This window comes from Dipteris shenzhenensis, chromosome 24 (assembly GCF_047967505.1).
Source record: "Dipteris shenzhenensis isolate YYH24624 ecotype China chromosome 24, Dip_SZ_1.0, whole genome shotgun sequence".
Classification (NCBI taxonomy): domain Eukaryota; kingdom Viridiplantae; phylum Streptophyta; class Polypodiopsida; order Gleicheniales; family Dipteridaceae; genus Dipteris; species Dipteris shenzhenensis.
Genome location: NC_141619.1, coordinates 22,666,576 through 22,689,457, shown reverse-complemented (window position 1 = coordinate 22,689,457; position 22,882 = coordinate 22,666,576). Strand labels below are relative to the sequence as shown.

At 42.6% G+C, this 22,882-nt stretch overlaps 1 protein-coding gene across 3 annotated transcripts in view; it reads left to right on the top strand.

The window, feature by feature from the left end:
- The first annotated feature begins 12,076 nt into the window (after window positions 1-12,076).
- The window catches only part of LOC147886377 (autophagy-related protein 13b-like), a 38,621-nt gene continuing 27,815 nt past the window's right edge, over window positions 12,077-22,882 (top strand). For all 3 annotated transcript variants that reach the window (XR_015543348.1, XM_087395937.1, XM_087395935.1), the window contains exons 1-2: window positions 12,077-12,234; window positions 13,020-14,374. Coding sequence is in view for 2 of the 3 variants with exons in the window: in XM_087395937.1 (XP_087252063.1) it covers window positions 13,460-14,374 (915 nt within the window). In the remaining variant the exon portion in view is untranslated. The remainder of the gene's footprint in view (window positions 12,235-13,019; window positions 14,375-22,882) is intronic.

Here is a 22,882-nt window from a genome sequence, read left to right as displayed (position 1 = left end):
AACCCTAAAACCCTAGGGGGAGCCTACATTGAGTTGAAATTTCACAACTACTAACTGTGATTAGGGGGGAAGCCCTTTTAATGGAAAGTGCTCCTAACTTGTAACTAACTATACATTGGCAATTGCATGAAATATTACAATATTTGACACTGGAATCCAAGCATAAGAGCCAAATGTCCTTTTAAAAAAGTGAGGCCCACCCTCCATGTAATGGTGGACCAAGCCAATAGATAGGCTACTAGTTAGCCCTTATGGTTGACTATGCTACCAACCTGCCACGTGTAGTCAACTAGACCTCTACAAAGTATGGTCCTGTGGATGAGTTTTGGGGTCTATAAAAGATCCATTTTGGGCCTATTTTGTGTGCCCTCTTATAAGGTTTTTCTTCTCTCATCTTGGACCAACATCTAACCCCCAAGGTTGGCATGGCATTCAAGCCATTTGGTAGTCGACAAAGCTACTCACGTGGCTTCTCATCTACTTTAGCATACAACTGGACCCTTCTTCAGTAAATCGATCAGTAGCCTCTACTTGGTGCTTAAGGCGGCTCAATGGAGTAGAAATGGTCTTTCCATAGACAATTTGGAATGGAGATTTGCATGTAGCAAAGTGCTTAGTGTTATTGTAGGAAAATTGTAATATGTGTATAAATTTGTCCCATTTGCCTGGCTGACCAGACACGTAAGCACGTAACATGTCACAAATAGTATTTTGTGTGACCTCAGTTTGGCCATAGACTCGAGATGAAAAGCAGTGGAAAAATCTAACTTCGTACCAAGATTGTCAAAGAGTGCGGTCCAGAAGTTACTACAAAATTTACTATCCCGATCTGACACGATTACTTTTGGAAAGCCATGGTGTATAAAGATGTGCTTGATGAACAAATCAGTAGCCTGAACTGCAGTCAAGGTCTTCTTACAAGGAATAAAGTAAGCCTGCTTGCTAGATCTATCAATGATAGTCCAAATCATATCAAACCCTGAGCTACTTGTAGGAAATCCTGTAATAAAGTCCATAAAAATATGCTCCCATGGGTGATCAGGAATTGGTAAAGGCATAAGTAAACCTTGATATTTGCCCTTGTAGCTCTTGAATTTTTGACAAATAAGACACTGTGCAACAAAAGTTGCAACATCAAGTTTAAGCTTAGGCCAGAAAAAATCTTGAATTATAGTCTGATACGTAGCAGTGACGCCTCTATGTCCCATGTAGGGTGGCTGATGTACCTCTTCTAGTACCAAGCGTCAAAATGGTGCAGTAACACACAAGCGCTTTTCGTAGAATAGATAGTCATTATGAATGGAATACGAGACCATAGGGGTGCTATTAGCTTGCTTAATCTTATTCCAGATTTTTGAAAAGTCTCGATTAGTAGGATAGTCTGCCTTTATAGGCTCAAAAGGGTCTCCCTCGATGACTGACATATTATTTATGCTAGGTCGACAGCTCAGTGCATCGACAACTACATTGTCTTTGCCTAGTTGATATTGGATCATTAGTTTAAAGATGTCAATAAAGGCAGCCCATTTAATGTGCCAATCCGAGATAACTGGCTGAGTAAGGAGATGTCTAAGACTATGGTGATCAGTCTTAATGAGTAACTTGGAACCCATAAGATAGTGTTTCTAGAGTTTAAGGGCATGCACCACAGCGGCTTATTCTTTACCATACATGGAATAGTTTAGCTCTACTGGTTTTAATTTACGTGACTCGAATGCAATTGGATGGTTAACTTGCATGAGCATAGCCCCAAAACCCTGTCCACTAGCATCAGTAACCATGACAAAGAAGGGTCTCGTAAAGTCCAGCATGGTCAAAACTGGTGTGTGCATCATTGCACCCTTAAGTCATTGAAAAGCTAAAGTGTGCTACTCACCCCAAGAGAAAGCACGAGCCTTACGCAATAGTTCGGTTAATGGCTATGCCTTGTGTGCAAAATTTCTAACAAATCTGCGATAGAAGCTACACAGACCTAGAAAAGATCGTAACTCATGGATATCTTTAGGCTGTGGCCAGTTTACTATCACTTCTACCTTCTTAGGATCTACTCGAATGCCTTCACTTGAAACAATGTGTCCAAGATATTCAATTTCAGGCTGGAAAAAAGATCTTTTCTCCGAGTTGGCATATAGTTGGTTCTCACGTAAGAGAGAGAAAACAAGATTCAAGTGTTTTTCATGTTCCTCTCGACTCTTGCTATAAATCATGATATCATCAAAGAAAACTACCACAAAGTCTTGATAGGGTAAAAAGATACGATTCATCATCCGACTTAATGTGGCAGGTGCATTGGTCAATCCAAAAGGCATAACAAGAAATTCATAGTGACCAGTTTGGGTTCTAAAAGCAGTCTTGAAAATATCAGGCTCTCGATCACTCTCACTTAATGATATCCTGACTTAAGATCGATCTTGCTAAATATTGTGGATCCTTTTAACTTGTCGAGTAGATCATCAACACTCGGAATGGGGTATCGATTTTTGATTTTTCACTATGATTTTATCTAAGGCACGATAATCGATGCACATTCGAAAAGTTCCATTTTTCTTCTTGACAAGAAGAATAGGTGTCCCAAATGGTGAGCTACTAGGTCGAATAACGACTGCTTTATGGAAGACTTACCCCCTAGCCAAAAGAGCTTCTATTTGGGATCGAATCTCTTGATGTAGAGTAGGATCGTGCCTATATGGTGATTTACACACTGGTGCACTACTTGGAATAAGGTCAATCTTATGATCCTTGAGTCTAGATTGAGGTAGGCCAGGGGGTAAGTCTTCCATAAAGCAGTCGTCATAGGTAGCTAGAAAAAGATCCAAAGGCTCTTGCTTAGTTTTCTTAGTCTCAGGATTAGCCTCAACCTTATTGACCATAACCAGATATGTCTTCTCACGTTTGTGCAAAGCTCTTTTAGCTTGGGTATGTGACAATATAGGCCAAGAGGGAAGATTCTTGCCACATCCTAAAGTCATAGTCTCAGTGCCTTGAGTCACAGTAATGGTGCGTTCAAGATAATCAGGTTTGGCATTATGATCGATGTGCCAGGGCATCCCTAGAATGAGATCTTGCTCACACAAAGGAGCGACTAAGAAATCACGGCTCTCAACTAATGGCCCTAAAGTCACCTCAAAATCCTTAACCATTTGCAAACAATTATAATTCGATCCTTGAAAAGCTGATTTGACTTTATATTTTGTTTTGATGATTGCAAGCCCTAACTTTTCAACTAAACATTGTGAAATGAAATCATGGGTGCTCCCATCATCAAATAAGACACTATGTTCTTTTTTGTGCAATAGTGTAGTCATATGTAACAAAGAAGTATGAAAATAAGATGCGCTTTTACCTGAATAACACTTACCTGAAGGGGTGTAGTTGGCATCTTCAGTGTTGTTGTCCTCATCCTCGCCCTCTTGCTTGAAAGATTTATCATGGGATCCATCATCAATATAGTTGATCCGTGCGGAGTGTTTGCGCTGACTATTACCGTTGGTACGTCCATTGGTTCTCCCTCCATTGCCTCCGTTGTTGTTGGTAGCATTCTTTGTTTGGGTACTTGTCTTGTGTGTAGCAAGTGGATTCTTTGGACATTCATAAGAGTGGTTTCCCTTCTCTTTGCATTCGTAACATGTGACAAGTTCTTTGGTTCTTCGATTAATACATGACTTAGCAGGTTTCCAACTAGACTTACCATCATATCTACCAACTTTACCACTTACACCCTCCTGCTTGAAGTATGAAGTATGCTTCTTTGCTTGAGCGGTGCCAGTAGCAAAGCTTCTTCCCTACTTTCTTTTTGACTCTAATGCCAAATCCATAGCATCAGAAGCTATAGATGGTCAAAGCATATGTACATTAGCATGAATAGTAGGGCGTAAACCCTCAACAAAGGTACGCTTCCCATAGAGACAGTGCTCACAAAATTCAAAATCAGAGAAACTCAAATGTGGTACATAACCCAAACGGCATAAGAGTTTCATTCCATTCTGGCTCATGTGCCCCAACCTACAATGCCACAAAGAAGTGCTTGGCTGCTCGGTTATTGCAACAACATGATCAAATACCCCTGATACATGTAAGGCATACAAAGTCCCACACTTGGCACCCCTGGCCAAAAGCATAGAGCCCTTCTGAATTTTCCAACTCTGAAAGCCAAAAGTGGTGTGAAAACCAGCATCATCTAGCTGACCCACTGAAATAAGACTCTTGGTTAGCTTAGGCACATGTCTCACATGTTTCAAAACAAATCCAGACCCATTTGCAAAAGAAAACTTTATGTCACCTGCTCCCACTATGTCACATGCATAGTCATTTCCAAGATGCACACAACCTGTCTTTCCACTGTCATAAGTGGAGAACCATTCCCTATGGGGAGTAACATGGAATGAAGCACCTGAATCCAAAATCCAATCCTGGGAATATGCATCATCTGAAGTGGTAAGCAACTCTGCAGATAAACTAGACATGAAGAGAACGTCATTGTCACTATCATGTGTGACTGCATTGATCTCCTCGATCTTCACTTTTCCTTTGTCCTCCCTTGGACTCTCTTCCTTTTGATTTGAACCCCAATTTGCATTCTTTTTCTTATCCTTTTGCTCTCTTTTCAGCTTGTAGCAATCCTTTTTCATATGGCCCTTCTTGCCACAATGGTAACACTCAATGTTCCGTGCCCTGGATTTGCTACGAGACTTCCCTCTTTCTTGGGACTTCCCCCTGAACTCTGATCTGCCCCTTTGCACATTTAAGGCTGCATCCTGCTTGTTGCCATCCATAGACTTCCGTCTAATCTCCTCGGCCAACAAGCTACCCACAACATCATCAAATTTCAGTACTCCACTAGGTGCAGAGTTACTGACAGCTGTACAGAAGGTATCCCACGAGGATGGCAATGAACATAAGAGAAATATTGCCTTAGTCTCCACATCAAAATTCATCTTTTGAGCCTGAAGCTGGCTGAAAATAATATTGAATTCATTCAAGTGAGAAGCAATGGAGACCCCTTCCTTCATCTGCAACTCAAACAACCTCTTCATGAGGTAAACTTTATTAGAGGCAGTTTCCTTCTCATAAGTGGCACACAGTTTCTTCCACAAATCTTCCGTAGTCTGCTCATTTACTACTATGAAATAAACTGACTCTGCAAGATGAAGTCTAATAGTAGACTTTGCTAATGCATCCAACTCATTCCAATCATCCTCAGACATATTTGTAGGCTTAGCTTCAATCCCTGCCAAGGGTTTAATCTGCTTCTTTTGAATAAGCACATCCCTTATTTGTTCTTTCCACAAAGAAAAGTTTGTCCCATCAAACTTTTTAATGCTGAAAAACTCCTTTTCAAACATGGAAGAGGATGCCATGATGCAAATGAAACAAAATCCCAAATGCTAGTGCCTGCAAGAGAGAATCACACCAAATACCAGGTGCACCCAAATGTGTATGCCACAATAGACTGAAATATCACCAAAACTCAAAGCTCAAAGCATCAAAAGATGCATCTGACTCATGTGCATATACTATGCATCCATATGAGCAAATGTGGCCCAAAAGAAAATGCCAACTGCAATGGCAATCCAAAATGCCAATAAGTGCCAAATGGCTTAAGCATAAACACTGTCCATGGGCATATGCATCAATAATCTCTAATCCAAGAGAGCATAACACTATCAGTGCATCACCTGCAATGTGTCAAAGCTGTCCCTCAGCATAAAATAGCATCCATGTGCAAAGCGTCCATAAAAATAGCATCCCACAAGGCAATTTGGGCCTATCAACGCATCCAATAAGGACTGCAATGCATCCAAATGGCCTATAAATCATCCACTACAACCCAATGCATACCACAAATGAGCGCACACTGCTCAAATTGCAAGCAGAGTGATCTGCATAAGGTATGCTCAAGAAATCATAGTCCCACGGTAATGACCGCTACTGAAAATAGAACCTGAGATGCCTCAAAACATAGGCGCCATTGCATAATCGGATCAGCAAGAAAATCTGCAAATATCTCTCTTCTGCCAGAACTCCAAAATCCCAACCGATGAGTGAGAAATGGGAGTCAACACTTATCCACTGCCATGTGGCATAAATCTAAGTTTTCAAAACCTTAGAATGAAAAATGCATAACAGAGGGACGAAATCGAATACATAGAGATCTATAACTCCGAAAATCCTCCACCGAATTGCACAAGAACTGACAGGTAGGGGTTTTTGGGCGTCTGAAACGCAATGGGACAGACAGTTTTGGAAACCGTGATCTCAATCACTGGGTCTAACACACGGACTGAAAAACGTTTTTGGAAACATAGCTGTTTGTAAACTCCACCGGAGTGCGAATGATGAGCAACATAGAAGTTTTAGGACCTCCTGAGTTCACCGGAACTGACAGATTTGCAAATGGTTGCTCCAAACTTGAGTTCCAACACTCGGGCAAAAAACGCAGAAACTGACACTGTGAGTTAGAAATCCAATGAAATGATCCCAGATTCAAGAATGAAGGTGTTTCCAAGCTCTTGAAGTGAAGTGGACACCAAAAGCAAGCAATAGTTGCCTCTACAAGTCAATACGGAGTCTCTGTCATCAAACGGAACAGGGAAAAGCTCAAAAAACGACTTTTTCTTTGAAAACACTTAACAGGCTCTCAAAACCACTTCGCAAAACCAAAGTGACTTTTCCAAAGGTTCCTCCAAGGTCTCTGCACACTCGGATGTAAGTAAAGTCGCCCACAAAGCTTCCCACAGAGCTTCTCTTTCCTCCCACAGAGCTGCTGAGCTTCAAGTATTCACGCATGCTCAGCTACATCACCCGGGCTCTGATACCAGTTGAGAGTGCTCTCAACGGAAGCAAGAACGGAAGAAGGAGAGAGAGAGAGAGAGAGAGAGAGACAGAGAGCCACAAGTTTTGGTGGGTGCAGAACCACCCTAATCTTCTTTTTCATTCATTTATATATGTGTTTGGGTATTGCATATAACTGGGGTAAAGGCACAGTGACCTTTAACCCCCACAATAATATTATACATATATAGTTACTTATTAAACACATTTATATCAATATGACAAGATCTTTCTAGTATTTTAATAGCATAAATAACAAGATATTTATGGATATGTTTCTAAAGAAGTTCAAATTACTATAAATAACTATTAACTTGGCCTTATATATCACTCTCATAAACTATATAATATTCAATACTATGTATGCATTTTCCAAAATATAACTCCATAGATGTGCTCAAATGGGGTTTTTCGATCAATTTGAGTGGTTGAATAACTATATTTGGACATTGGATGTGAAAGTTATGCCACTTTTAAAAGTGTTGTCCATGGTAGTTTTGCCAATGAAACTACCTTGGAAGACCTACTTCAAAGGGGTTTCGCTGGCGAAACCACCTTGATGGCTTGATTCAATGAGGTTTCTTTGAAGAAACCCTTTCATGAGGCTAGGTTGAGAGAGGGTTTTCAATGTCACCCCCTATAAAGTAAAACTTGTAAGAAGGATCATAAAGAAATTTCATAGAGAAGTCTACTCTACATGTGGGTTTCTTCAAAAGCCATCCCCTTATGTTACTCATCATTCCCAAAGATTCATGTAAAGATTTCTGTATAAAATAGGCATTGCTATAATACTTTGCATATTTCTAAGTGAAACCATGCTTTGTTTCGATCTATTTTTGCCATATTTTTACATAATTGGGATTTTTTTTTTCCTTCGCTTGAACATTCGGAAGACTTCGCTCAGGAAATGCTCGTCCCTGATTGGAAACCTTGGCTAAGAATGCCTTGAATTCCAATGTGAAAGTAGATTCCTAATTGGGGACGCCTAGGCTAAGAGCTACAAGCATCCGGATTTATTTTAATTTGAAATTGTAAGAGGACTCAAAAAGAATTTCATTGATGATCACCATCATTGAAAGATGACCATAGGGATTAGATCTAGGCCATTCATTTGAACACAATGAATTAAACTAAAATGTATAACTCTTAGGTCTTATTACATTGTAGTAGTTTTGTGGGAAATGGAAAATTTAAGTCCGAGGTGGCATGTGACCCCCTTTTTCTTCCCATTTCTTCCCACGAAATCAGTGAGCTCTTGAGGTCAATGGTTTTTGTCGGAAAAATGACTTTGTAAAGCATTTGAGGGTTGAAAATGACATAAAATCCACATTTTTACTAAATGTTATGACACTTAACATGGGGAAATAGTAATTCCCATAAAAACCCTTTTCCCACCATGTCATTAGGGATTTAGTCTCTCCCTAGTTCCTCCCAATTAGCCTCCGAACCATTTTCCTAGACCATTCGTTACCAAAAACCATGTCTCGCATAGCTTTGGATGAAAATTGCATTCCAAAATGGTGGGCTCCCAACCCAAATTAGGAGGTGGCTACTAGTTCGATTGGTTCCATTCCACCATGTGAGTTAGGCCTATATAAGAGTGGGCACCAAGTAAGCACCATAGCTCATTCTCAAGGTACCCAAATGCTTTAGAAATAGGTCTCCCCCTTTCTCCTCGTCTAAGAGCCTCTCGTCCATGCATCTCTATCATGGGCCTCATGCCTCACCATGATCCCATGATCATCTCTCTATAGGTTCCGCATTTCTTTCTCCTCTCCAGATCCCTTTGTTATGGAAATGTTGCCTAGATTATGTGAGAGCTTACCAACATGGGGTTTGCTTGAATTTTCATGTAGCTTTTCTATGTTTTGGATTTTGAATCTTCTCTTGTGTTCAAGATTGAATTGATGTTAAACATTCTATTATGGAGTTGCATGGTTTTTCTTTTCCTTTCAATTGGAGGGACATATTTGTTGAAAGAAGCATGGAAATGGTTTATGGGAGAGCATATTTTCAAGATCATGAGGTGTGGTTGAGTGATTTGGGTGTGAGCATGATAGGATGCATGTTAAGTAGTGCCTTTTTCTATTGATCAACGACTTGAATTTTTGACAATCTAATAAAGTCCCATCAGGGTGGAGTCCCTCCATTGGGGCCCAGTTTCATGTGCCATGAGCAATTATTACGATTGCATATGCTTTGTGAGTTTTCCTTCCACATTTTTGCAATTCAATTCATTTGTGTGATCTTTCCTCATAGAAATGGTGAGTCATTGTTGAATTGTAATCCATGAATGAATCATGTGCATGCTTAATTAATATGTACATGGAGATATTACCGTATGCACTTGTGCATAATGGGACTCTACCATGTATATCACAAGAGCATATGTGTGATCATTATTACAAATGTTGATTTAAGAAAATGCACTTATAAACAAGTTTAATTCCATAGACGTTTGTGCTAATTAATATATTGCATGCGTCTAGTTAAGGTTTATTAACTAGGGTTTGACCCTTAAATCACTTTTAGCCCTAGTTGGTAACACTTCTTTTTGGTTCAATTGTCTTGTGTGAATTGATCACATCTCATCCTATCTCATTTGTTCACAAGTTAGTGCTCGTAAATATCAAAAGATCAAGTGTGGAAAAAAATGTTCAAGGCCTACGTGAAACTAGAGGGCTCAATGCAATTAGTGGACTGGAAAGCTCTAAGGGTTGATGTATAACCATCGCCTTTGACAAGGATAATTATTCTCTTCTAGAAAGTATAAAAGATGATAAGATGTAGAAGTAGATATCCCAAGGGTGATCCAAAGGGGGAAAAGAAAAGAGGAAAAGATCTAGCTCACTATGGCCTTGACACTTAAAGTAATTCTTTGATGTAAACTTTGTGAAAAAAAGCTACATGTGTCAATAGAAGCAAGGATTTTTTTTCGCTTTGGTTTTAAAGTATTTCTTTTATGTAAACTTTGGGGAAAAGAGCTATATGTGTCAGTAGAAGTCAAGCTCTTATTTCACTTTGGCCTTTAAACTAGTTCTTTGATGTAGTGGTTTTCACCTTATTGAATCCCTCTCTCTCTCTTGAGCTTCATGGTGGAGCGAGTGATGGCCTTGCATTGTCCAAACACCACTAAAGCCAATACTTAGCAATATGGTAGGACTTTTATTTCTATAACACCAATTTTATTTCTAACTATAATATAACATCAATAATCTCATAACCTTATTGCCATGCATGCAATGGAGAATTTAGACCCCATATTTGCCAAATGCTTCCATAATCGTATTGGTTTTCATGGCTAGTTGCACATGTGATTGTGATTATAGTGTGAGAATATATGTCTTCAAGAGATTTGCTCTACACATTAGGAAATGATGCAAGCTTCTTTGTGCCTTGTTTAGATGGAAAACACCACTTTAAAAAGGGAAATGCTACCTTAGAAAGATATATAGTAAGGCAGCTAATACTTGCTTGATCCTCTAGTCCCTGGTGATGATTTTCCAAAAAGCCCCTTGATGGTATAAATTAAAAGACTCCAAGTTTAAAGAGAACTAACATGTAGAATAGAGAGTTTCCTTTAAAACCTTGAACTCATGTTCTTGAGCCAATCTAGTGAATGGAAAGGTATGAAAGATAATTTGAGGTCCCTTACACTTGGCTTTAAGGGCTTTCATTAAGACTCAACGTCCCTAGAGATGGAGGGTCATGAGTGAGGACACTTTTGTCCTCTTTATTTTTGTGGATAATGCTATGGACACGATCTTATGTAGGTGATGCATGAACACAAGCAAGCATTTGATGTGACATTAACATGGAATCTAGGGTAGGAAATTATGGGGAATGCTTGAAAGACAAAGCATGTGTATCGTATTGTCATTTTTTTGGTATTTGCCTATGTACCTATGCACATAGCTTTTTAGGTGTAGGCAAAGATGGGATGGGTTGGGAAGCTTCAATTAGAAAGGTCACATGGGACAAGGTTTGCTACAAGCATGCCCATCACTCTAGGCAATTGGAATTCCATCCATCGAACCTCATTTTTCAAAAGCTAGTTGGGAGAGAACAACATGTTAATTATATAAGTTATATAGAAGTTGCACCTCATTGGTTGCATGGACATTTCCTACCAATGGGTGGACAAATTAGTTGCATGAGCATATATGAATATCCATGTGAGCTAGACCTTAGTAGCATTGGCTCCCTGGAGGAGTGCATTGGCTTGCTGAGGGGGACTTAGAAATCAATTAGTGTGATGTTTCAAGTGTTTCACTGTTAGCTATTTCTTTTATTTACTTCTCTCTTGCCTCTCTCTCTAAAGCCACAAGCCATTGTCTGTGAGCAATACATGTGCTCCCTTGTTGTTCGCCGAAATACCCACATCAATTTTACTATTCACCCATGTAGTCACCAACATCAAGTCCTTACATGGGCTCTACATATGTCTAGGCCCTCGAAGAGAGGGTAAAGAATGCGAGGTGTTATTCCCCTATCGAAAGTGTACACAAAGGTTCTTATTGGATTGACTACACGGGTTTTTTGTTGTTGCCACCAAGGCAAGCCTTATCGTTTTTGTTTGCTTCTTTTTTTGAATCCACTTCAGTCAAGATTGAATGTGGACTTTCAGCCTTGACATGCGAGCAACCTGCAGAGAAAGTTTGCAAGGATGATGGAGCAGAGCGAGAGAACCGAGAAAACTCGTTTTGTTAAGATGACACAAGCCGAAAAAGTCAGAGATATTTTTTAAAGTCGAAATTCTGCAAAAGCATAAGTGGAGATGCAGGTTTTTAAAACGTTCTAGGTGCAAGTTCGAAGGTTATAATTTTCGTATATTGCCATTCATAGGTTTTGGAAACGTTCTATGTTCAAGTTCGAAGGTTACAATTGTAGTATGCATCATGAGGTCGGCGAGTAAGGATCCGTCGCCGCCGAGGCAGACTAGGAAGGATGTGATCGCATCGATATAAAGTCGGGAGAGGGACGGTGAGAAGGGGCAACTCTGATTCGAACCGTTCGTGCTCTCGGTCCAATGGTGGAGCATGAACTGAGGCCATGCACCTCTAGGTTGTGTGTGTGAAGGATCCGGGGGTGTGGTGGCTGACTAGTCAAGGGGGGAGAGTGAGGGAGAAGCAAGCTAATGTAAACAAAAGGAAAAACATTTAATGCGACATTGAATGCTTCTGAGGCAAGCCGTTTTGTGTTCGAGTATAAATACAGCCGTCTTCTTTATCTTCATTCAATTCATTCTTCATCTTCTGCATCTTCATCTTCATCTCCATCTCCTCAGAATGCTGTTTCTGTTAAAGCTTCTGCTTTTTCAGGTTTTTCTTCCTCGCATTGCTTCCTTCCTTCTCCCAATTTCTTCGTCGGCCACCCCGTTTCTTCGCCTCCCCTCCAGGAACGGTGAGATTCTTGAGCTTTCTTCATGTTTTGCTTTCCATCGCCGCCCCGCGAATTTTCGGACTCTTCACAATCCCTTCTCAGACTTCGATTCGCATCAGTCTTTGTTCTTGACCGTAATCGAGTGAGAACTTGTCGATTTTTGAGTTGTTGTTGCGCTTTCTTCATGTTTTCTTTCCATGCCCCGGCGAGTTGCGTTGCGCTCCGGACCGTTTCCTCTTTCGCTCCTATCCCAATCCGTTCTCAGGCTAAGATTTGCCAGTCCACTTCTTGCGAGGACAGTTGTAATGGAGTTCGAACATTTCTAGTTTGAGTTGTTGCTTCGGGTTCTCTAAGAGTCGATTTTTAGGCGTGCTCGTAACCACTGTCTTCCCTTTAGCACCGAACCTGGAGCTTTTGTAGTAAGAAATTCTGTTTCCTACGTGCACAGCCATGCGTTTCTCTGCAACACTTCTGCTCTCTGGAACTCGTGCATGAACTGATTTGAAGCTGATTTGGAACTTTCTTGCTCGATGTATGTTATTGGAGTGTGCTCACGTATTCGCGTGTAACGCAGTACTTGTATGAACGCGCTTGTGCCTTCCTTCTGCCGTGTCGGCCTTCGCGGTCGAGACAGATTATTCCAACCAATTCGATTCGGTCTCTTTTTTTTTTTGGGCTGAATTATGCTGTAGCTTGACACCTACCGGAGGTGCCGTGCTCGCGTTTAGGAAGGAATCAAACTCGCCATAGTTTCAATTTGGTCGTGTCTGGGAGCACAGACTAAGGATAATTTATTTTGTTAGCAGGATGGAGACGTTGACGTAAGGGCAATTAAAACTTACAGTCCACACGTTACGCGAGCTTTCTCAAGTAAGGATGTGAGGCTTTCCTAATCAGAAATGGGCTCTCAACGTAAGCTTTTGCGCGTGCGTCCCTCTACGATCAGTCCTTGAGGCATGGATTTGCAGACTGAAGATAGCAAAGATGGATCGTTCGCATCGCATTCTCATATGGCTTCCCATAGTTTGCTTGGAAAACTTCCTGTTAATGCATGGTCGAAGGGGTTTTTGCTGGGATAACACCTATCGTCTGTGTTCTTCTGAGGATGATTTGGTTTCAACACATCCAAAGTATAAAGGTCACAATTCCGCCCCTCTTGCAAAAAGTTCTCTGATCGAGCAAGGTGGGTCTTCATTTCACATCCATTTCAGGAAAAATCCTCCGGGGAAGCAACGGGGGAGAGGCGATGACAAACAGAATGGCGTATGAAACCTCAGAGTTAAAGAAGATAGTAGCGGAGTATTACGCCAAATGCCTCCAAATCATATTGGAATCGAGAATACCTTCTTTTGCTTCTTCTGTTTCCCATAGCGAAAATTCTGCTGTCAGAAACTTCACATCATCCTCGTCCGCCACTGAACCAGGGGCGAAAGGCTGTTGGTTCAATCTGGTTCTAGGGCAGTGTGGTCATGGTTTGGACAAATTGGACCCACGGCGCAGAGGCACTCTGGAGCCTATGGCTATCGATATACTTTTTCAACAATCCAGTGATAATTTAAAAGTCTCTAGATCTCAGGGCACAATCGTTTTAGAGACATGGGTCATCCAGTTTACTGGTCACAGCCTGGAGGGTATGGCTAAGACAAAAAAGGGAGGTGCATACTTACAGATCCCCATGCATGCCCTAGAATTACCAGCCGTATACAAGAGGACTCTAATAATGCTGCGTTCTTTGTACTGCACTGCGCGGTTGTTGCCAGCGCACAGTTTGTTCAGGCTTGCATGCTGCTCGCACAGATGTAATTTCACCTTATCCTACAGAATATTGGCATTAACTGCACCTTGTTCGGAGTTTGGGGAGCCAGACATGACACTCTATAATTTTGCTCCAGTTGAAAGTGACCGTGGGCAGATTCGCTTATCTGTTGCATATAGACACACGGTTCCGCTAGCTGCTGTTGAAACGCCATCTCCAATTCATCCACAGATAATTCCAGATTATGTTGGCAGTCCAGCCACTGATCCTTTGAAACGAGTCTCAAATGACTGGGATTTTGGAGAAAATAGACAGATGAGGCTGATCTCTGCTCCTGAATTACCACCAAGTAGATGCCACGGAGGGAGGAGGCAGAACAAAGTGCAACTTTCACGCATGGCAATGGTAATTCCTACACACTTTTGTACATTATTTTCCATTTTAAAAATCTGCAATTGATACATAATGACAGAATCCGCAGACAGTTCATTATGTCAAAACTTTAATCTAGCTGCATTCCTTCTTACAAGTTATTTGGAGCCTCTTGGCGTGGGCTTGCATGGAATGCAAGGTTCCCCTTTGCCTAACAGGAATTTTCATTTGCCTGCCTCATAGTTCTAAATTTTCATTTTGTCGGATCTCAAATATCTGATGCAAGTTGTGATATGAACTACTTTTTCTCCTTTTTTTTTTGGACAATGGTACGGCTTTTCATGGGGGAGAAAGGTGAGATGGCATGCATCTGCTTAAGCTGTATAAACTTCAAAGAGAAAAAACCGAGCAGGCCATCTATCATGTCTAGAGTTCTAGACTTATCAATTTCATGTTTGACAATTGTCCCCTGCTGATCGACGATGCTCTATGTTGTTTTTTGTGTGCTGTAGAGCTGTAGCTCTCCTTTATGCTAGGCTGGATTTGCTCACATCATAAAGGCTGAGGGTTCTTTGGACTGCGGTGGCCTCTGAATACATCATATTCAAGAAAGATTTTAAACCTAAACAGTGTCTTAAGATTGACTGCAACCATTAGAACAATGATAGTTAATGGCTTCCATGCTGTGAGTGGAGGATTTTTAGCCTGTTCCAACAAGGATTGGTGAGGCCACTCAACCAAGAAATTACCGCAAGGACTTTAGAGGGTCCATGGAAGGAGAACAGTGACCACTTTGCCACGAACTTGGCTGGTGCATCTCCTAACTGATTATAACATGGCCAACAAGAAGTGTCTGCAGTAGCCGCCTGCAGCAAGTTTTGTTCAAAGGCAATGAAGAAAAGCTAGGACCACCTGTGTGCTGAGTTGAGCAAGATCCGTAGCACTTGTATCATGAGAGAAGATATGGAATGTAAAGATCTTTACTGGGCAAGATACATGCAAGCAAACAATACAACATTTCACTGGCCCCAAACAATACAACATTTCACTGGCCCCATCTATGAGCCCCAATAGAGGAAGACGCGGGGCAGTAGATCAGGTTTGGCGGGGTAGTATATTTTGACAGGTGCAGTGGGGCACCTTTTGTGCAGGGAGAAGGGCTGTCAAGTTGCCCTGACATCTGCATTTACAGGCCAGAACTGGGTTGGCAGGCCTTAGTTATTGACGGCCACCTGGTTGTTTGGTACAGGCCCTCTGGTCGGGTCAAATAGGCTGATCAGGTTGGCCTGGTCAGGTGCAATGAATCTGGTCAGCTGTTTAGCCTGGTTGGCTGAACCTGGTCTGCTGTTAGGCTCCTGCCTCAGTCTTTGCATCCAACCGAAGCCCTCTTCACCAAGTGGGAGACTTAGTACAGGACAACATCACAAAGATAAAAATAGTAAGGGACCAGCTCTCAGCAGTTGGTGAACAAGCGGATTCCTCTTTGGTTGCCAGGCATGCTTGTAATGAAAGGGAAAAAGGGGCTAATTTTAGGGGTACTTTAGTGCGATTTAGAGGGGATAGTGGAGGGGACTATACCAAACCCATCCTGCATGTAGCATTTTTTTGATGTGACATCTAATCCTACTATGGGCCTCCTACGTGCCTACTCTCTCTCTCTCTCTCTCTCTCTCTCTCTCTCTCGGATCGACGTTTGATGACCCTGTGAGGGCCCTGCCTTGTGGCCTGAGGTTAAAAGATTCTTCTTCTTCTTCTTCTTCTTCTTCTCTCTCTCTCTCTCTCTCTCTCTCTCTCTCTCTCTCTCTCCCCCTACCCCATCTCCTTCGTTCTCCTTCTATTATTCTAACTCTCTGTCTAATCTGCCCCTACCCCTTTTTAATGTTGGTATCAAAGCCTCGCTCTTGGCATGTGTCCTACAGTTGACAGAAGCAAAAAGTGCAAATTCAGACCACCAGATTTGGAATGTCGCTTGGTTCCATAGTTCCCTATAGGACTTCCTTTTTCCTGTGACAGTCACCATGGTGGGACAGCCCGAAATGTACAAAACGTTTTGGTTCTGAAACTCGCATTTCAGGACCCTAAAAAAATCCCTAATGTTCAAAAAATCCCAATTTGTCCCAATTTTGGGAAATCCGGTATCTAGTATAAACACACGCCCTCACGTATACAAATCCACACACCCACACATACTTGAGCATCTATTTATACAAGGTCTTCATGCTGAGTTTTGTCAGCACTCCGGAGGTGAAGGAAACACTAAACAAGATTTTGAAAGGAAATCCAGGCAGCGAAAAACTGTAAAAAATGCAATGAAAAAATCCGGATTGCATTTTTGCCACCCGTGTATCAAATTGCCGCCCTTATACTGGAATCGACCTTCAGCCCGTACATTTTCCTTTAGCCCGTCCAGGTGCAGCACTCACATTGAGATATGACCATTGATGCTTGAATCTACAATGATGTGTTGGTAATTTTCAGATTTAGGATTTTGTAATATGTTTCAAGCATCCAATTTCAAGTTCTAAGTGACATCAAATGTCTGTGCACTATGTTTCATGAGTTTTTTTCAAGTATTGGACTTGTGGTGGTAATAATCTAAAATGTTTTAATATTTTTGAGAAAAAATATATATTTAAATATCCTAATCTGCATGAAACATTTTTACAGACGTTTTGGGTTTGCCTTGAAATGTTTCTGAAACCCCGAAATGCGTTTTGAAACTCCTCGCCTACTATGCTCGTGTTGTACTGATGAGGCTGTTCATGTGCCTTCCATTGTGGAGCACCCACTGGCGGTACAGATGTTTTTACTCACCGTACAGATGTTTTTACTCAACTTATATCTCCTGCGACCCAGCCCGCATCTCCCACATCTCTGGATATGCAGGCATAGTTCCTTGAGGTGTTTCGTCCATGCTTCATGGTACATTTCTACAGTTGGGGCAGCAGATCAGTCAGTAGATCTCTCATCAGATTGGTTTGCAGCTCAACCAAGTTGCTGCACGTGCATTACCTGACAAAGGCAAGCAGCCTATACCCCATGCTGGGGATCAGTGAGACAGCCATGATGCATTCTTTGCACCATTCGAGGTTTACGGCAGATGTTTGATGCACCGTTGGTTTTACTTAAGAGCAAGATTAGAGTCATTGACAAAGTGATCATCAAATCTGAAGTGACAAATAAGGTGATTGCTCAAGGCGTTGAAGAAGAGGACTCTAAATGATAAGAGTGCAATGATGGCACAAGGAGACACAACGATGTCTAGACTATGGCACGAGAGGTTTGGGCACATTGGATACATTGCTTTGGAAGAGATGGAGAAGCCTGAAGGCAGCCATGGTGGGACGACTTCCACAACTGACAAGCAAACCAAAGTTTGTAGAGCTTGCATTGAAGCAAAACCGGCATCATTCTTGACAGAGGTCACATTGAGCCACTCATTCAGATAGTTGTGGACCCATGCCTTAACACTGATATCACTGTCCAGGTTAGAATACGTCCTAACCTTTATTGATGATTATTGCAATGATAATGCAAGGGGACGTAGGGACCTCTAGACAATGGCACGAGAGATTTAGGCACATCGGATGCAATGCTCTGGAAGAAATGCAAAAATGCAAAGACATGCGATGGTGGAAGGACTTTCACAGGTGACAAGCAAACAAGACGCTTGTAGAGCTTGCATGGAAGGCAAGCAACACTGGGCATCATTCCTGATGAAGGCCACGAATTAGGCACTGGAGTTGGCTCTTTCAGATAGTTGTGGACCCATGCCTATTGCATCACTCTCTAGGTCAAAATCTTTAGTGATGATTTTAGCAGAATGGCTTGGCTCTACTGTCTATCTAAGAAGTCATAAGCTCTTGAGAAATTCGAAGAATGGAGGGCTAAATTGGGAAAAGAATCTTAAGACTTTCAGAACAGACGGTGGGGGAGAATTAATATCAGATGAGTTCAATGCATTTTGCAAGAGGCATCAAACGTCAGCTGTCAACAGCACGTGCTGAGAGGTTCTTTTCAGCAGAGGTAGTCAATATGGTTGTCGAGATCCTGAATAACGACAATGACTAAAGCAGTCGTGGGAAAGACACCATTGGAGCCATTGAATCTAGTTTGTTTCTGGTGTCTTTGTGGACACAGAGCCAAAAAACTTAAATGTTTTATAGAAGCAGGAAGTGCATGTTTTGTTGGAATTAGTGACGAGTCCAAAAATGACAAGGAGGCATAGAAGGTGTTGGTTAGTAGGGATGTATACTTCCAAGAGGCTGAGCACTATCTAGCAATGAAACAACCTCAACACTTGCATCACCCACGACAGTGCCCAAGCTCCAAGCAAAGGAAGCAGAAGAAGTTCTGAACCAGACCCTGCCAAATAAGAAAAATCCTACAAAGGAGAAAAGATTACCACAGTGATACATGAAGACCTTAGCAGGAGTTCCAGATATCCCTGAAGCGAGTTTAGATGGAGAGAGAAGGTTTCAGGGACCTAGAAATCTCTGATAGTGAGCGTAAGCAGATGGGGGTTGGCCCACATTAAGTTAGTGAAAGGGGGTGTTAGAGATCAGTGACCCCATCTGGAGCCTCATATGAGGATGACACGTGCAGTAGATCAACGTTGACAAGGTTAGGGAATAGGATGTTTTGATAGGTGCAATAGTTGTTTATTCGAGGCAGAATACCGATACCTGGGGCTGCACACTGCTACGTTTCTATGCGGGGAGAAGGGCTGCTTAAGGCATCTGACATCTGGATATACATCCCACCCAAATTGGGGTTGGCAGACCTCAGTTATTGGCCAGTCTAATCAGCCAAAAGTCGATTGGTATAGGTTCGATGGTGAGGTCCAAACAAGTTGACCAGGTCGGCTTGGTCAGGTGCAATGAAGCCGGTTCAGATCTGGTTGATTAGCCTGGTTGGTTGAACCTGGTCGGCAAGGATTAGCATTGGAATATCCTATATGAGAAATAATGATTTGCTTGATCTCTTATGTGTTTCGGGTTCTACTTGCTCGCTTAGAGTCTACCACGCAATGGCAAGTTCTAGGTGCACATTTACATTATTGGACATAATCTTAATGCATAGAGGCAACATAAACGTGCAAAGGATAGGTCCATCGTTGCATTTGCAGTTTACGACAAGGGCAAGCAGCTTGCACCCCCATATGGAAATCCCTCTGAGAGCTGTGATGCTTTTTCTATACATGTGGGTGGTTATGTCGCAGATGGGTGGTCTCCTTGCAGTTTCAAGCTAGCCAGACCCCACGTTGGTATTACTTGGGTAGTGATGATGCATTCTATGCATTGCTAGGCAGTTTGCAGCTCTCCATTCCTTTGCAGATAGAGCCATCTATTTGGCAACTTTCATTGAGCATGCATATGAGTTTATGACCCCATTATCCATTATGTTTGGTGAGGCGATGGGTTTAGGGCCCCGCTGAGCCATGCCCTGTACTGTGCCAAACTGCTGGCCCAGACAGCTCTAGTCCCCCAGGTATATGCACAACACCCTGGAGAGGTCTCCACGTAGGCAGATCCGCCCCAGAGGTGGTTGGATACATGACTAGCCCTTGGCAGCCACACATGCCCAGGTGGCTCCCAACCCTCCTCCTACTCTATCCTCACAAGGGGTGGGCACACCCACAACAATGGACCTATTCTAACCATGGTACATCACAAGATGCTCAACTCCAACACATGAGGTATGGGACACATGACTTGACCTTCAAGTGTACTAGCTTCCATAGTGGTCTAGACCTCAAGCTTGGGGATAATTCTAAAACAATGAACTATGGTAGGAGGTGAACTTGCTTGCTCGACCCTTTTGCCTTATGGTATGTTGCTCATTGTTATGGTTTGATGGGTTAGAGGATTCTAACTCAAAGGATGCTAAGGCTTAAAATTGGTGTCTTAAGTATGCTTGTTTAAACACTTCACCTAGTAAAGCTTTGGAAGAAGTTTCTCATTGGAGCATGATACCGAAAGTACTAAATCCTATGACAACCTTGTTTGGTCTTTTAAAAAATCAACAACCATAAGGTTAGTTTGTGTAATGAAGGGGGGAATATTAGCCCTTTAGCTAGAGTTAATGGGAAATGTGGAGGGCCTATATAAGTCCCTATCCACCACTCATTGGACACTTTTTTATGTGACATCCTATCTCCTGTCCTCCTTCCTCCTCCTGCTTGCTGCCCCCCCCCCCCCCCTCTCTCTCTCTCCCCCCCCTACCCCTTCTCCTTCCTTTTCTTCCTAACTCTCTCTCCCTTCCACCTCTTCTATCCCCCTTTTTCTAATCTGTCCCCTACCCCTTTTCTACATTGGTATCAAAGCTCGGAACCATTGCTTCACGTCCATTCCGAATTCCAAGGGCACGCCAATGCTAATACAAGGCAGACAGTGTGCGACATTAAAACTAGTGCAAGGTTCAAGGACAACTCAACGCAACCACCAGGCGAAACTCTAGCTTGATGAATTGAACCATCCTACGCTAGTAGCTGCACCAGCCCTGAACACCAGTTTGATGTCTCGCTTAGCAGTGGCATCGTCCAAATCAATGATGTGTTGAGCAAATCTCTCCCCACAGTCCCATAGCCAGTCCAAGACACGGAAAGATGCTGGAAAGCTATGGCTTCTATGAAGGCTCCATCGACGGACGTGAGCGAGGGTAACACGCTGCACGGGTAGGTATTTTGTAGATGCAACAGTAGACAAAGGTATCCCCGTTGGGTGTTCTACTCCATTCTGCATCTTGTCTGTTGCTACTCGAATTTGTGCAAGTGCAGCGACAGATGTCACGTCCACCTGAGGCCAAGTGCACCTGCGGTGCAGTGCCAACACCGCTCGTGGGAAAGTTTTGCTCGGCCAACGAAAACCTTAGCTAAGTTTCAACCAAGTGCTTACTAACTACCCTAGGTGACTCAGGATTCCCAAAAAAAAGGGGGGAGGGGGGGCAAGAAAGAGCTGAATAAGTTCCTTCAAGTATGTAGAGCAAAACGGTTATACATTAAATCATCGCTTTGTCATGATTTGTGACGTATTCCTTTCTCTATACCTTAGACTTATGGATGGTTTGATGAAAATGGACACTTGTGGAAGGGTATGCCCTTTCAACGGGACACTTCCTATGAGGCACAACCCTTCACAAGAGACATTCTATTGAAGAGACACTCCCATTGTAACGCACCCTCTCATTAAGGGTCACACCCTTCACAAGGGGTACACACCTTTTCATACACATACACTTTGAAGTACACGCCTTTTCATGTGTGACTCTTCACTCTCTATATAAGAGAGGCCCAATTGTATGAATGACACACTACAGACATTCAAGCAATACAAATATTCCTTGTTCTCTGCTATTTCAGTCTCTTTTTTGTTCCTTAGCACATTTCTAAATATAGTAAATCTAGGATTTCTTACAGTGGTATCAGAGCAAATTTCGCTCCTGCCTGTAGGAAATGCCCCCCACCTTGTAGCGCCTATCTGATACATCTTTTTCCGCTAGAAGGATATCCACGCACGTTGTGCATAGAAGAGATGGAGAGAATGAGTGTAAAATTTTTTGGCACCAACCCCACCTAAAGTCATCAGTGGCCTCTCCATCTCCCTCACATCACGAGTTGATGTGAATGGACACGACAAAAATCGTGTCTTTTGATGTGCTTGGGCTGTCCCAAAACCAAGGGACGCACCTTTTCCACCATCGGACACACCTTTTGATGAAGAGTTTTTGACTCCTCACCCAAGGGACACACCCCATCGTGGAAAAAAGGGACACATATTTTCGTGTGGGAACACCCCTCTTTAAAACAGGGTTATACCCCTTCTTGAAAAGGTACACCTATTCCAAGGGTCACACCCCTTAGAATAGGCACCCCCTTTGGCACCAAGCACCACCCTACAAAAGGGTACCTAGAGGGCCTAAAAAGGGCAACCAGCCCTAAACCTAAGGCCCAACCCAAGATTACCCTTGCGTCCAAGTAACCCAACCTTTAATTTTTGGGAAAAGCAAGGCCTAGCAGTTATTGCAGCCTTCGCAAATCGGTTTTTGGCGTCTCGTAAATCGTGCCCTCTTCTCGAAAGTCGCGCCTGCTGTTCCGTACAGTCTATCAGGCCGATTCTGCCCCTCCCTTGTGGTTTTCTGCTTGCCAGCCCACGCCAAGCCTGTTGGCCAGCCCACGCCAAGCCCACGAGAAGTTTGCCGATCTCTGTTTGCAGGTTTTTGCTCAGCCTTTGGCGGCCTTTCATAGTCACGCCAATCATGCCCTCAGCCTTCTATCTGTTCGCCAGCCTCTGCTCAGCCATGGATGCGTTCCATCACCCTGAAGAGTGACAGCCTGATGCCAATCTCTGCACAGCCTGCTAGATCTCTTCACCTCGCCATCTCAGCCTGCGAACAGAGGCCTTGTTGTACAGCAAATTCCCTCAGCCAGCCCCTCTTGTACAAGAAAACCTCGCCTCTATCAACAGCTCAAGCCCCAACAAGTTGATCGTGCTATTGTTGGCGACATATTTCTGCCCACAACCGGACTGTTTGGTCGCTGAA